The sequence below is a fragment of the Aptenodytes forsteri genome, unplaced genomic scaffold, assembly GCF_000699145.1.
Source record: "Aptenodytes forsteri isolate BGI_AS27 unplaced genomic scaffold, ASM69914v1 Scaffold90, whole genome shotgun sequence".
Lineage (NCBI taxonomy): Eukaryota > Metazoa > Chordata > Aves > Sphenisciformes > Spheniscidae > Aptenodytes > Aptenodytes forsteri.
Window position 1 is genome coordinate 237,500 of NW_008793941.1, and position 14,356 is coordinate 251,855.

The window sequence follows — 14,356 nt, forward strand, 5'->3', positions numbered from 1 at the left end:
CCGCCCCCCGTTCCTCCCCGCCGACCCCGCTCGGGGCGCTCGCACCGGGCTCCACCTCCCGTTTACTTCCAAGCGGCTTCTTCAGCGCTTTCTGCGAACAGATTGCAGCCTCTGGAGGAGAAATCTAATCGCGCGTTGCAATTAAACAGGAAACGAACGGGGCTTTTTTCCCCCCTCTCTGTTTAATTTCAGAAGCATCACAACATGTGTGATAAAGTCGGGGTTTAGAGCCGGCTTTATCTACTGTTCGTATTCTAGGTTTTAACGAATTGAAGGGCGTGTTGGTTTCTTTTCGCTTGTAAAACGCGCGTGTAACTTTCAGAGCCAGCAAAAACCAGGTTGCGAGTTAATCTTGGGCTACAGCGTCATTCGCTTTAGAAGAAAAGCAAAATTACCAGTGTTTTTAACAAGCCTGGCAAAGAAGCATTGCGAAGCGTCACTTGATTTATTATTTCAGAGGTGGATATCCTTATTTCAACTCGTCATTTTAAGGGCTTGAGTTTAGATTCTGCTGTGTCTCAGTGACTTGAGGTTTTTGGTTATTTTAACTTAGGTGCAGTTGTCTATTTAAAAATATTCTCCTTTGCTAAAGGCTTTTGAAATGTTTGTATTTAAATATTTACTCTTGTAGAATCTGACTGAATTGAGACTATCACTGCCTGAGAGATGCAACTAATGTTTTGAAAGAATGGGTCCGGTGGCAGTTTGGCACTTAAAAATGCAGCCTCGTTTTCTTGATCAAGTCAGGAGCACTGTATATCTCTTGTGGGAGAAGAAAGCTCTTTAGGTATGTCAGTAATTCTAGTCTCTGATTAGAAAATAAGCATGTTTCTGCCACGACAACTGAGATTATTTGAGAAGTCTCTTTTTTGTGTTCCTATTTCTTGTACACTTAAAGCTAACACGCAAATAATCCTTCAGGTTTTAGTTCTGTATGTGGGGATTATGAGGATCAGTTAATGTGCCTGAGCTCGTTATGTTTGGGATGAAGTTAATGTAAAAGACAGTGATATACTGTATTATCTCTGGATACAATAACTGCTACATGTCTCTGTCTTCGTGGGTCTTGGGAAAATCTCAGTTCCACTGGAGTCGGTGGGAAATTTGCCATTGAGGACAAAGGGGTAACACTTCTGTCCTCGACCTTCTGTGCCCAGTGTGAGGAGGCTCAGTACGGGCACTGGCCGGGAGACGGGCACTGGCAAGAGTAGGTGTTTGAGACCTGGGTCTAGGAAGCCCAAGTCTGCAATCTACTGGGTTGTATCTCTTCATGACGGGTTTATTTTTGCAAAGATTACAAGAACTGACCTCGTGCTGCCACTTCCATTTGCTGTACTGGGATGAACATCTTGAATTGCTAGAAGATATTCTGCTGTTTTTGGAAGGTCGTATGCTACGACATGGGAAAAATGTTATCCTTAGTTACACGTTGCTGATCAGGATTTCTTCCCCAAATGACATGCGCACTTAAAATGACTGTCACTTCAAACGTTACATGGTGCTTAAGAGCAGCAAAGTATTAGAGACCCTATTATTAAAAGTGCACAGAGTTTATTTGGTCCAGGTACCTTCTTCAGAAAGCCATTGAGGCTGTAAATGCTGCAGGAGGCCATTCAGTGGGGCAATTAGACAGGCTTTCTCTCTTTAATAGTACAGTGCGGGCTGAAGGTGAAAAACGTGCTGGGGTGACAGAGGTTGACTGCCGTATGTAGTGAAGGCACTGGCTCCACTGTCAGCATTTAGGGATAAGGCTGTGGGAGTCTACCTGTAGGGCGGTGGCCAAGATTGGTGTGTGTTTTATTTTGGCTTGCTCGCTCCTCTTAAGATGGCGCAAAGACAAGGAAACGAGCTGTGTTTGCTCCATATGCTGTGATTTAAAAAGATGTCCCCTTCGCAATGCTGTTGGGTTGAAAAGTGCAGCTGGCAGTAAAAAGGCAATGTTCTGGTTTTCACTTTGGAGGCAAACAGGTAAGATTATAAGAATTAAAGACATACCTCCTGTTCTGTTGCCTACAGCTGTGTTGATGTTAGAAGGATATTAGTGGTATAATTTATTTGAAAAAAATTTTTTAATTAAAATACAGGTAGGCTGTTTTGTTGCTTCTATTAACTGGTCAAATACCAGGATAAAACATTAATACAGTTATGTATTAAAATACCATAATGCTTTTTTAGCAAGCTATTTGAATATTTTTGCTCACTTTGGCTATTGGCGTAGAACACAGGATGGCTAAGGATTGGTTTCAAAGGCACATGAATTTTACTTCTGCTTTGTAAATGAACATCGTGCGTCAGCTGCAACACACACACGACAAGCGTCTCCTTTCCATGCACCCTAGTCAGTGGATCGCTTTGAAGCTTGGGAAGACTAACGTGTTCTGTAAGTGATTTCCCGTGTTGTGCTTTTCTGAATGTTAGGTAGAAATACGGTCTTATTTGTACGGAATTGGGGATGGAAACTTCCTAGACCTTCTCCTTCTAGCACACTTACGTGACACAGTGAAGGATCTGGCTTAAAATACTTTACTCGGGAAAGAGACCTGAGGTTAAATATTAAGAGATCACTAAGGCTGTAAAAAGCTACTTGAGACGAATATCATAAAGAAACCAGGTACTGATGAGTGGATGCTGGAGGTTTGAAAGGGATACGAAGACGGATATTTCTCAACAGAAAAGAGAAACGTTATATGGTGTGTCATCGTTCTTATCTCTTCAGAAGGAACGTACTGCCCAGCAGCCCATCATGGACAGGAGCCTGTTATGCTCAACAAAATGTAAATACATACGCAGAGATGATCTCGAAATTAACTTAGATGAGTGTTGGAGGACTGGTTGAACAGGTCCTGCTAGGCTGTCGCGTGGTTCAGGCAGTACCCTTCTCTAGCAGGTTATCCTGTAGCTGCAGTTCGGAGGTGCTCGGAACAGAACAGAACAGTTGCCCGACTGTTCGGGGTGTTGCACTGAGCCCTGTACACAGAAGCTCGTGCTGACGCGGTTTACCCAATAAGCTATAGCAATGTATGCATCCTTAGCGGAGTGACTGTGCGCTCAGGAGATGTCCTGGGGAATACAGTGGTTTCTAAAGCAAAATATTTATACAGAAATAGATGCAGAATTATCTGATTTGAAGCAGCCGTGTAGGGGCTCTAATTCTTTGTTTCAAGACCTCCTGGCAACCTGAGGGGAAGGCAGAATTGCTGCAGAGCTTCCAAGCCACACCTCTCCCCGCACCTGGCAGGCACCCTTTTTGCTTAATCCTGGGGCTTTGAGCGGTTCAGTGCTTTATCTGCCAAATGGGGCAACTGCACAGGGTTTCTGAATGCGATTAAAATCGAATTCAGGTATTACGGAATAATGGGGATTTTATTGTCTTGCCCAAAGCTTAATTATTTGCACAATTACAAGGGTAATTTAAGTATCTGTAGTATTGTGATGTAAAATTAAAATCAATACTAGAGAGGATTTTGTTCATGTACCGTGGATTTACTGATGTTTCCCCATCATTATTTGCAGTATAAATTGGTCCGTTTTCTTCTTTGTACCTCACTTTTCCTGGTATGATAAAATGAAACAAAGACAAATTAAGAGCCGTAACTATGGATTTCCTTGATCTTATTTATTTTAAAAATACAGATTTAGTAAATATTTGAACTTAGTTCCATGGCTATCTTTATGACACAAGGCAACATTCTTAGCTCTAATAAAAGACACTTGATGAAAAGCTTGCATTCGTGCTAATTTTGCATGAAAGGATAGGAGCTCTGGTTTAATTTTAGGATACATTTCCTAAGTGCTAATAGCTTAACAACCTGTCTCCAGTCAGGAGTTGCACCCTGAAGAGCTCAGGTCACTGCTGGGTGGCTTGAATCATTAATAGTGTTTTTTTTCTTGCTGCTCTTTGGTAATAGCTAGTCAAGAGTAAAGGGGACTACGTGCGTAATGTAACTCTTAGACCCATTACTGAGAAATGGGAGCTGAGTGCTTTCGTTTAGGAAACAACAGAACCAAACATTTAAAAACCTTTGGATAGTTCTATTGTTGCTTTTTTGCTTCTCTGAGTTTGCCTTTATTTTGTTGGACGCATCAGCCCGTCCTCTGTTCATGCAGTTTTTTGGATAGCCTCGTCTGATCCCAGGCTTCTTTGCTGTAGAGTTAACAGAGCTTTATGTTTTGATGTTGCAGAGACCACAAAAATGTTCCATCTGCAGTGGTGGTAAAGATAGGTAATTATGGGGTAAATGTCACTAGTGGTTAACACCTCACGGCCACTGCGTGTGTATTTCTGTTATGTAACTGCCAGGAATGAATTTTATGAGTCCTGGAGCTATTATTTTTTACGTTCAAAGATGATAAAAGATTTTCTGGTATGTAAAAAAAAAAAAAAAAAAAAAGGGGGGGGGGGAAGCTAGAGGAAAGAAAGGAGGAAGGAAGCAGGTAGCTGTCACACTGTTAAGAAAATCAGCCCCCATATCAATGAAATCTCAAGACAGCAAGGCATTGAGTAACGACTTAACCGGACAGGTCAGATCTGTGCCTCCAGTTAAACTCGCTAGCCTAAATTTGGGCACTGGAGTGGGAGATGTAAATACCTGCAGCTTATATTGTCTTCAGAGCGGTCTGCTGGGTGCTCAGCACGTTCGGAAACCAGGCCACATAGGTAGTCCTCTAAAATTTTTTTTTAAATTCCTGACATTCGATCCCTATCAGAATTTCTAAATGGGAATTAGACTTGCATTCCCATGAAAACCAAGTAGATCTTGTGAAGATAGTAGGGTTTTCCCTTTGTATTGGAAAATGAATGTAAAAATATCTTGTACTTTGTGCTCTATCGAAATTCCCTTCATATAGAGTTGTTACCACTATGTTGTGTTCGCAGGGTGCAAAATGAGATGTTAAATCGAAAGTGTAAGTTATTCTGTTCTATAATTTTTTAAATTAGAAAATAATACTTAATCCCTTTTCTAGGCATATGCCAGTGCTCAAGATTTAAAGAAGTTGTACGATGAAACATACCAATTATTTGGTATTTATTTCTTTGAAAATTTTGCTTTTTCAACTTTGCTTTCAGTCAAGAAAACGGGAATTTATAAGGCTATAACAACTGTGTCATGAATGGTTCTAATATTAAGCAACTCAGACTGCTTTTCTGTCTTTTGCAGATTCACAGGCAGGTATGGACCTAAGTAATTCTCAGGAACAGCCCATGGCTGCAGGTACTGTGCTGTTCAAGTTAGATTCTTTCACCCTCTCTTGAAAACTTTAAATTTAAATGGAGAGAAATATATGAATTGCGGCTTGTTTAGATTCCCAGGACACTGAATAGCGCAGTCACAAATACAAAGATGGGTGTTAAAGGCAAAAAGTAAATTCTAGAATTGAAATAAAACTGTGGAAGTTCAATATAATATAGGAAAATGATACTAAAGGGAAAAAAAGAGTGTATAGTAGGAAAGGAAATGTTTTCAGAAGAAAGCTGGAAGTTTTCATTAGGGAAGCAAGAATAATCTGATTCTTTTGGTTGACTGCATTTCTGAAAACATGAAAACAAACCTCTTGTGTGAATTGGACAAGTGTTTTACTTCCTTGTTAATTAAAAAAACTTTTTTCCAGATCCAATGTAATATTTAGCTTGCGAAGGATTGGGGTTTTTTACTATCCAACTGTTAAATAAGTTAAACAATTTTAACAGCAATTTCACAATGTTGTTGTGAACTTTAAAAATTCACAGGATTGTTGAAAGATAAAACTGTCAGTTTTTTAAAAAAAACACTGATTGAAATGTACAGAAATAATAATTATATATAATATATAAGAATAATTATAATTACAGGCATAAAGTTAAAAATGGCTTTATTTCAGAGAAGAGAGGCTTGCATTTCTGGGATGTCCTGCTGCCACAATGATCAGCAGAAAACTTTCTGATAATGTTGGTGTTTAAAAAGACCTGTGAAATAAGCGGAGAAATGCAACTGGGTTCAAGAGGCTTCCGATTAAACGTGCTTGAGCAGTTTCCTGGCCTGGGGCCAGAATGATTAATACTTTGCCCAAATGAACGAAGTAGACCTGTGATTCCTTTTCCATGCCCTGAAGAGCTTGCTTGCTTACCTGCTAGCAGCAGTTGTCAGAATACATATGATATATAGAGTTACATATGCTGGATTTCATTCCTGTTTTGTTGTGATTTAGAACAACCTCCAGAATAGTTAAATCTGAGCAAAAGCTTCAGACTTAGTTAAAGGTGTGTACTCTGTGTGAGAGTTTGTACGTGACTTTGGGAAGCAAATCCATTCAACCAAACTGCAACTGCTGCATCTATAGGAAGGACATTGTGGGCATTGTGAGCAGTATTGGGAGTTTGCAGATACTTTGAGGTAATCACCTGGAAATATTCTTGGAGCGTAAATAGTTAATTGGGATTTTTTTTTTTCAGAAGGACAGGAGGTTTTGACAGACTGTAGTCTGAACAAAGCCCAGGAAATGGAACGTATGGAGAATGCGGAAGATATGAAGGAACACAATCAGTCTAATGAAGAAGCGGGAGGTAAAGTAAAGATTGAATTCTGAAAAATAATAGTTGTATTTTGTCTTTTTATTCATCTGATTATGCTATGAGAGTAACTAGAAAGTTTACTTTGGATCATGGCTCTGGTTTTCCTGCACGTCTGTAAAAGGAACAACAATACAATTAGTTCAGAGCATTTCTAAAGGAGGAGCAACTGTTTTCCATCAGGGAACCTCACATGCATTTTAGAAAGGTCACTTTTCCAGGACCTATGAAATATGGATAGTAAGATAAAAAAGCACGTGCATATGGTGAGCTCTCTTAATGTGTGTTGCAGCATACAAATTCTTGAAGTAGTTTGCATATGACAAATGCATGTTAGGACTGCACTTTTTATTGATGTTGTTAAGCTGCTCTGATATCTGAAAAATAACTTGGCAAATTGTTTTTTTTTTTTTTTTAAAGAAGGGACAAGTTTTCTCAAATTCGTAGGACAACTCAGCCCTGTAAAGTTTAAAACTGTAGCAGTAATCCTGTACTTTAAACTGTGTGGGTGAACAGAAGGTTGGTCAGTTTACCATGTTTATTGTTTAATTTGAACAGTAAACCCTTCCTATACAACTCTGAAAGAAGACACAGGTAGGAATAAAATTCTAAACCAATATGTACTATTTTTTATTTAAGAGGTCCGACATAAATGCATATTTCTGTGTATCTTCAAAAACTAGTAGGCCCTCTTCACTTAATAGATAGAAGAAGCAGCTCCTGGACTCAGCAATCTTACAGGCCCCCAGAGTTCGGGATTTGTATATGGCACACATGTAGAGCAAGAGACTTTGAATTTCTTCCTTGATGTAGAAGCTCATAAACTGAAATCACAGCATTAATAAACATTCCTGCCAGTGAGCTGAGCGTGTTCATTTATGCCAGTTCTCAACCACAAACAGTGAAAAATGCTGCCTGGTAGAGGATGTGGTATACATATACTGGGGAAAAGACATACATTGTTTTACCAGTTTCACGTTGCCTTTCAAGTACTGCATGTCCACGGCAGTACAGCAGTGTCAAGACAAATTACGTCTGTGGCTTTGGTTAGTAGTTTTGAGGTAGCATTTATGTATCACATGCATCAGGTAAATCACTAAAGAATTGTCTCTGTTTTGGTTGCCCAAGTAGCCTTGGTTGTTCCCTGTAACATAAATGTCATGACTTTATTTTGCACTAAAACGAAATGTTCAGAGGTTAAACTTTTGCATTATTAAAGATTAAACTTGTATCTATTTATTAACAAAGTACAAAACAACATAAAACACTCAAGGGAGTGCCGCACTAGCGAAAGAGGCCATGAGGAGGGTGAAATTAATCTCACTTAGGCACCAGTGCTGTAGATACCTAGAACTGTACTGGTGTCTGGCCTTTCTTGACAGTCGATGGAGAGAGAGCACGCAGGTTTTCTGACCAAATTCGGGTGTCTGACTTAGGATGAAATGCCTCCTGTCCCCAGAGTAGCTGCTTCTTAGCAGGACTCCATTTATAGTCAGTGGAGAGTAGCTTAGTATCGATGTCTGTGGTGTAGAATCTAGCTTGGGCAGGTGAGTTCTGCTCTGCTTACCCTAAAAAGAGAAGTTTGATTTTTTTTTTTGTCCACAGAACATGGAAGGCTTGAGCCTTTTCTACATCCAAGGCATCTGATCTCTCTTTCAGATCCCACAGCACATGAGATATTCACAGCCATATTCCAGCTATTTGTCCATCCCTTATGCCATTTCCACTTGCACAGGCTCACTTCTTTTACCTCTGCTTTCCCAGTGTCCCTGCCCTTCGCTGCTCCTCCTAGTCGCTAAGCTGTGGATACAGGAAGCCAGGTCAGGGTTTCTTTCACAAACCCCTCAGTACTGACCGTCCAAGGGGAACTGCTCTAGCTTCTCCCCACCTTCCCATTCCAGAAGCCCTGTCTATACCACTTGCAGGTGCAGTGTCATGGCATCTAGCAAGTCTTTTTTCAGTTCCTTGACTATCCCATGCCCTTCAGCTTCAGTACCATTCCTCAGGCTCTCTTCCATGCATTTAAGTCAGGTACAACTTAAACACTTGTGAGAGAATGTTTATATTGATACTGCTCTAATACACGATTCATTTTTTTATATTGCTGCCGATCTCTTAAAGTCTCTTTACAACTTGTTCTGGAATGCAAATACTGAAAACTTACATCTCAAAGGTAATGCTATAAATATCAATAAAACATGATTTCACTCTGATAGACTCCCTTACCATTAGAGCGTTCGCTCATTATAAAGCGAGTACGAACCTACTCAGTACCACAGTGCTCTATTCTTTGATTCTCACAGTAGGAATAAAGACATGATTGCTAGGAGAAAGCTGTTTTAAATGCACGAAAAAGATAGCTACAGTATCTTAGTATTAAATGGCACAAAATAAAATATATATTGTGTTTACTTCATTGCTTCACATACAGTTCTCTACAATCATTCTGATACCGGAAGCACAATAAAGCTTAAATATTTAAGCACGCTGCGCTAGTACTGGAGGCTATGCGAGTATCAGTAGGTGTATTTAAATTTCTTCCTAAAGCCCAGCTCCACTTCAGTTGCTGTTGGATACTAAAATTCACAAATAATCTCAGCTTTCACGTCATGCCTACTATATAACAGTAGCAGCTATGTTAGACGCTGAGCAGTCCTTGTGGGTCAGTAACTATCTGTCTTACTTCTAGATAAGTGAAACCACATTCTGACAGCGCTGCCCTGGTGGGAGTATTATCGTTCGGGGATCGCTAACCCTGGTAAAAATGAATATATAGTATTCTCCAGAATCACAGAATAGATACATCATCAGTATTGGTGATGGCTCTTGGGAAATGGATTATGTCCTGCCTACACCTGAAAAGTCTGTCTGTTTAAAGGAGGGGAAAAAAAAAGCTCTATTTGGCACTTTTCCAGGTGTGATCACTGATACCCTCGCTACATATCAAGTTTAAAGAGAAATAATGAAAAACGTTTGTGTGGTTCTCATAAATGTTAATCGTGATATTCGTGATCCACCCCTTTTGTGAGTGAGCAATTCCACTTCAGCATCTTCATAATTCATCGTTGATGATAGCCTGCATTGCAGAAAACTCTCTTTTTTTTTTTTTTTTTTTTCCCCTGAACCCCTGCATGATCCATGCCCACGGGGTTTGTTCCATCTGCTGAAGGCCATCATAAGAGCATGAGGCCACTGACTCATAGCATGAGATCAAGCATTTGATAGCCTGCTTTCCACTGCCTTAATATGTCTATAACATGTTTTTCTTCAGTACAATTATGTCTGGTTTTTCCATGTGTTGTCAAGCATTCATAGTAAGTAGTAGTGTTCCAGTTTCTTGGACTATACATTTTTTGTGACTCTTGCATTATTAACGGGTGACACTCAATACATCGTGGGGACTTATTCTGAGACTTTGAGCGGAAGCTGGAGGCTGGTCAAATCTAGATGTTGTCTAACTCTAGTTTGTTGGAGCCTTTTATGTTAGGTCTGCAGAAAGTGGTACTGTGATCCTTTCAAAAGACTACAGAAGGTTCATATAGGCACTAAATAAACTAGTGTACAGGGCTGAAATGTCATCACAACTGGTGCTCTTTTGGTATAAGAAAATCCACTTCTTCAGCAAACCATTCCACATTTGTACTTCTCCAAGCACATGCGAACACAGTGGCTGATGTGTTGTTCGTTACATCTGTGTCATAACTGACGAAGGTGAGATGCCATTCAATGAAAACAATTCAACCTGTCCTATTATACACCCCTTTTAAAAGGGCTTCAGCTGTGATGATTGCTAACTGTAGGGCAAAGAATCGGGCAGAAGGCTGTAGTAATATGTTAGTTAAAAGCTTGATGGAGAACAAGAGAAAAAAAAAAAAAGAAAAAACCTTTTTTTGCCTCAAGGGAATGGAAGCTGCATGCTGTGGTGCACATGGTGTATGCTTGCCTGCAACCATAAAAATACACCGTTCCCATGGTGCTTCCTGTATCTAATCTGAAAAGAGACAAGCAATGAGACAGATAGGGGAGGAAACACTTAATTTCCCTTGTTCCTTTATGCGCCCCCAACACTGTTACCTTTGGTGGCCAAAGTCGAAGCGTCCTTAACTTAAAAATCAAATAAAAAGAGCCACGTTCTTTCCTATGGGAGTCACAGTCAAGCACAAGCGTTTAATTATGTCTTAATTCCCTCATCTGTTGAGGCAGACAACTTTTTGGGTGTTATGAATGTTAGCCAGCTTTCATGGTTGTGAAATAAAAAGAAATAGAAGCCACATTTGTGGTTTATGGATGCTAATTGCTGCTGCATTTAGGTGTGTGAAAGGGGGCGGTTAAAAGGCTGGAGTGAGACAGGAGAGGATGACAAACCCTCACTTAGGCGCGTACTGAGGTTCCAGTGGTGCTGCTAGCACACGCACTTATCTGCTTGAAAAGGAAGTGCTGTTTTTTATCAGAATATTACATCTCCCAAGCCCAGATCGAGCCCTACCGCTCATGGGACTCAGGGGTTATCTCACAACATCAGCAGTACTGTGCTGCAGAAGTTCACTTAACAGGGGATTTCTGTAAGTGTTAAAATGAGGCAAGGAGTCTGCACTGCTTAACTGTGTCAGGTCTCTCTGCTTTGGTGGCTATGCATGAACTGAAAGTCGCATCTGAGTGTTATCAACAAAAGATCCTCTTGACTTTGTTTTATCTCTGCAGTACTGTACTATCAGCAGCAGGAATGCTGCCAAGCACGTTCAGTGACATCAACACAGTTGTGTCACCACAGCCTGTAAATGATTGACATCAGCTTGGACTATCCTGCACAATGGGTAGCCCAGAGCACCCAGGGCTGATGCAGAAACTCGGATATTCTGAAATAATCAGAAAAGCGCAGCTATTTCTTAGTCTGATTAACCCATTATAGTTAGCAGAAAATAGCAATTGCTTTTGAGATATCCTGACTGTCGGTGTAAGCTATCAGACAGGACAAGGTCTGGAAGGAGAATGGATGCACAGCGTTATTCAATAGATGATGGATTCCTTTCCGTAACTCTTTAAACTGCATTTTTCTTCACTTGTTCTACAATGTGTATCTTGGATTCATACAAAATAATTCCTTGAAATTAACAGTGAGAGAAATACTTATTCCCTTGGCATCGAAATAAAATCTAGTCCAGGGTAGATGAGTTGTGGGTCCCCCCCGTCCCGTCCTCCCCCCCAGCAGGAAATAAGTGAAGATGAAGAAAACGGCCCTAGGAACTCAAATCACATGTCATTGTAGAAAAAGAATCCATTTTTAGAAATATGGGTTGGTGGAAAGGAAATCAGTTAATTAAGATGACTCATGTTTTGCCCCCAAACTAGGCTGTTCATTTGGCACAAAATGTGTGAGATTAAGGGGCAGGTTTACTACTGTTTGTGCTGCTGGAAAGGTATCGGAAAGCAGAAATAAATCCGCAAGAGTCAAAACTTTGCTAAAATGCAGCAAATAGTTCCATGAGCGTTGGAATTGATGAAGCTCGGTTTCCAGTGGGGTTGTGTCTTGTTGCCGGCTGACTTTTAATTGAATTATGCAAAGTTTGCATCATCTGCTTGACACCGTATTTTACTTCTGGTACCTCAGGCTAGCTTTGCTGTATTCTCAACACCGTCTCCCATCACACTGCATTCCAGCGCTCCAGTTCTTCTTCCTGTTTTTGTTCCTTCTGCTGCTCTGCAGGAGCTGTTACGAACTTTGTTTAATTCAGAGCTCAATTCCATATATTCTTGTTGAACAGTCTGTTGCTGCACCTCACCTGCCGAGTGTGCCAAACACACCGACTGTTTCTCCTGATGCAGGAGCACCACCTCCGGGAGTGGTTTTGGGAGATGCAGGTACTCCTGGGCCGTCTGTTGAACAGGCCAGTTGTCCAAAAAGAGTAATTCTGAGAAGCCTTCCCCTCTGCCAGATAGGATTGGATTTGGGGTACAGGTCTGAACGTTACTAGGGGAACACAGAGTGGATACATACGCTTCTATAGAAGGCCAGGCTGAAAGTAAAAGACAAATATTTAATTATAAAAACCTCAGTTTGGAGAGAATGTACTTGTAATCTAAAATTCAAGTCTCAGAATCTAGATTATTTACTACTGGGAAAATGTTTATAGTCAAATCAAATCAATACACTTAGTTTTATGAAGATTATGGTGTTCAAGGATTTTGAGCAACATCTTAACCAAGCTCCTGTCTTCAGTTTATAGGTGTTAAAATGCCATTGATAGTTATCACATATTTCCCTGTTCTTCAAACTATATTATATTTTCTCTTCATATTATGGTTTTCTAGTATGAAACACAAGAGTATATTGCATTGTAAGAAAGACTTTTGGGAGATGAATTAAAAAAGGCTAAATGAAACTGCACTTTCAACTTCTCGGGTTTGAAGTTCATTTGAAAAAGCAGTTGACCAGAGACGATCATGCCTGAGTGGTCGTATTAGTAATAGGTCCCTTGATATAACTAATGAAGGCTATTATCTGAATTTAACATGTGGCCTTTTTCAGTCTGACTGTTAGGTCCAGATGTTCTCTGATTAACTGTCTAATTGAAGTCTGATTTAACGGTTGTGATTGTATCTGGCTTTCTGGACTTTAGGAATTGTAATTTTAGAAATGTTTTCTATGAGTGATGTTATCTTAACTGTAAGAGAAGGGAAGAACTCGTACAGTTTCATCTTTTTCTGTGTTTGGTTTTTTTTTTTTAAGAGGGAGACTTTAAAGATATCAAGATTTGAAAGGATAATGTTAACAGGTGTCAAAACAAAATTCATCAGGGACAGGCTTTGGAAAATCTGGGCACTGTAGGCCCGGGGACGTGGGATGGCGTTCCCTCTGATCCTCTGTGCTCCTGTGCAGCACTAGGGGTAGAGGCAGTTGGGGAAAAACGGCAAGCTATTGGCACTGCTTTTAATTAAAAAAATAAAAATAAAATCCTGTGGTAGTTTTAGCATAGTACTAACCATGGTTTTCCAGCCCCCAGTCATATTGTCTCAGGTAATAACATTCTGCTTCCCCACATGCTGTTTGTAGTGTCAGTTAAATGCATTATTTTTCATTTCCTTCCCTAAACCATGGCCTAGTGCTGCCTGGCGTTGCTGGGCAGTTGTCCTGTTTAACTCCAGCTTTGGTAGCACTCGGTTTTGGATAACGTTTTTCCTTTATCACTATTTCTGTTAGTGTAACTTTTAACATATTTTGGAAACCTTTTGAATGAAAGTCCTAAAAAACCCACTGGAGGCAGAAATTGGTAATAGATGGGAAATATCGGGTATGAAATTATAGGTTTACATAGGAATATACATCTTTATAAGAAAAATCCTTGTATTTGAATAAGGTGCTTTAAGAACCAGTTGCGTAATTCAAGTTTCCTGGCTCACATGGGCTTGGAGATGATGTGTGGGGTCTGATTTTTTTTTTTTTTGGTTGTAATTAATTGTACAACTAGATAAATTATATTGTGTTTTAATGATAGAAAGACACTGGTATTAATGAAGTAGAAAATACACATCCGAGTGCTTGGAAAATGGTGCCTGGTTTGTGGGTTGTTGTTTTTTTTTCCTTTCCAATTCTCAGTGCTGCATTTCAATTTGATTTGTTTCTATTTTTGTTTCAAGTCACAATAAAAACAAGGAAACTCATTACCATAGACCATGCACTCCACAAAGGGGAATTATGAAAGTTTCTCTCCTATTTTTAGAAGTGAAATTTCCACCAGGTGCATACCGCACTGGTTCATTTAGGAATTACCACTCAAGTATGCTTTATGGAGTATCTAAGCAAAATAGATG

The 14,356-nt window shown here is 39.9% G+C and overlaps 1 protein-coding gene across 1 annotated transcript in view; it reads left to right on the top strand.

Moving 5' to 3' along the window:
* The window catches only part of IKZF3 (IKAROS family zinc finger 3), a 35,378-nt gene that overhangs the window by 826 nt on the left and 20,196 nt on the right, over positions 1–14,356 (top strand). Inside the window, 3 exon segments of the mRNA XM_009290889.2 lie at positions 2,219–2,380; positions 5,160–5,213; positions 6,431–6,541. Of these exon segments, the coding sequence (XP_009289164.2) occupies positions 2,219–2,380; positions 5,160–5,213; positions 6,431–6,541 (327 nt within the window).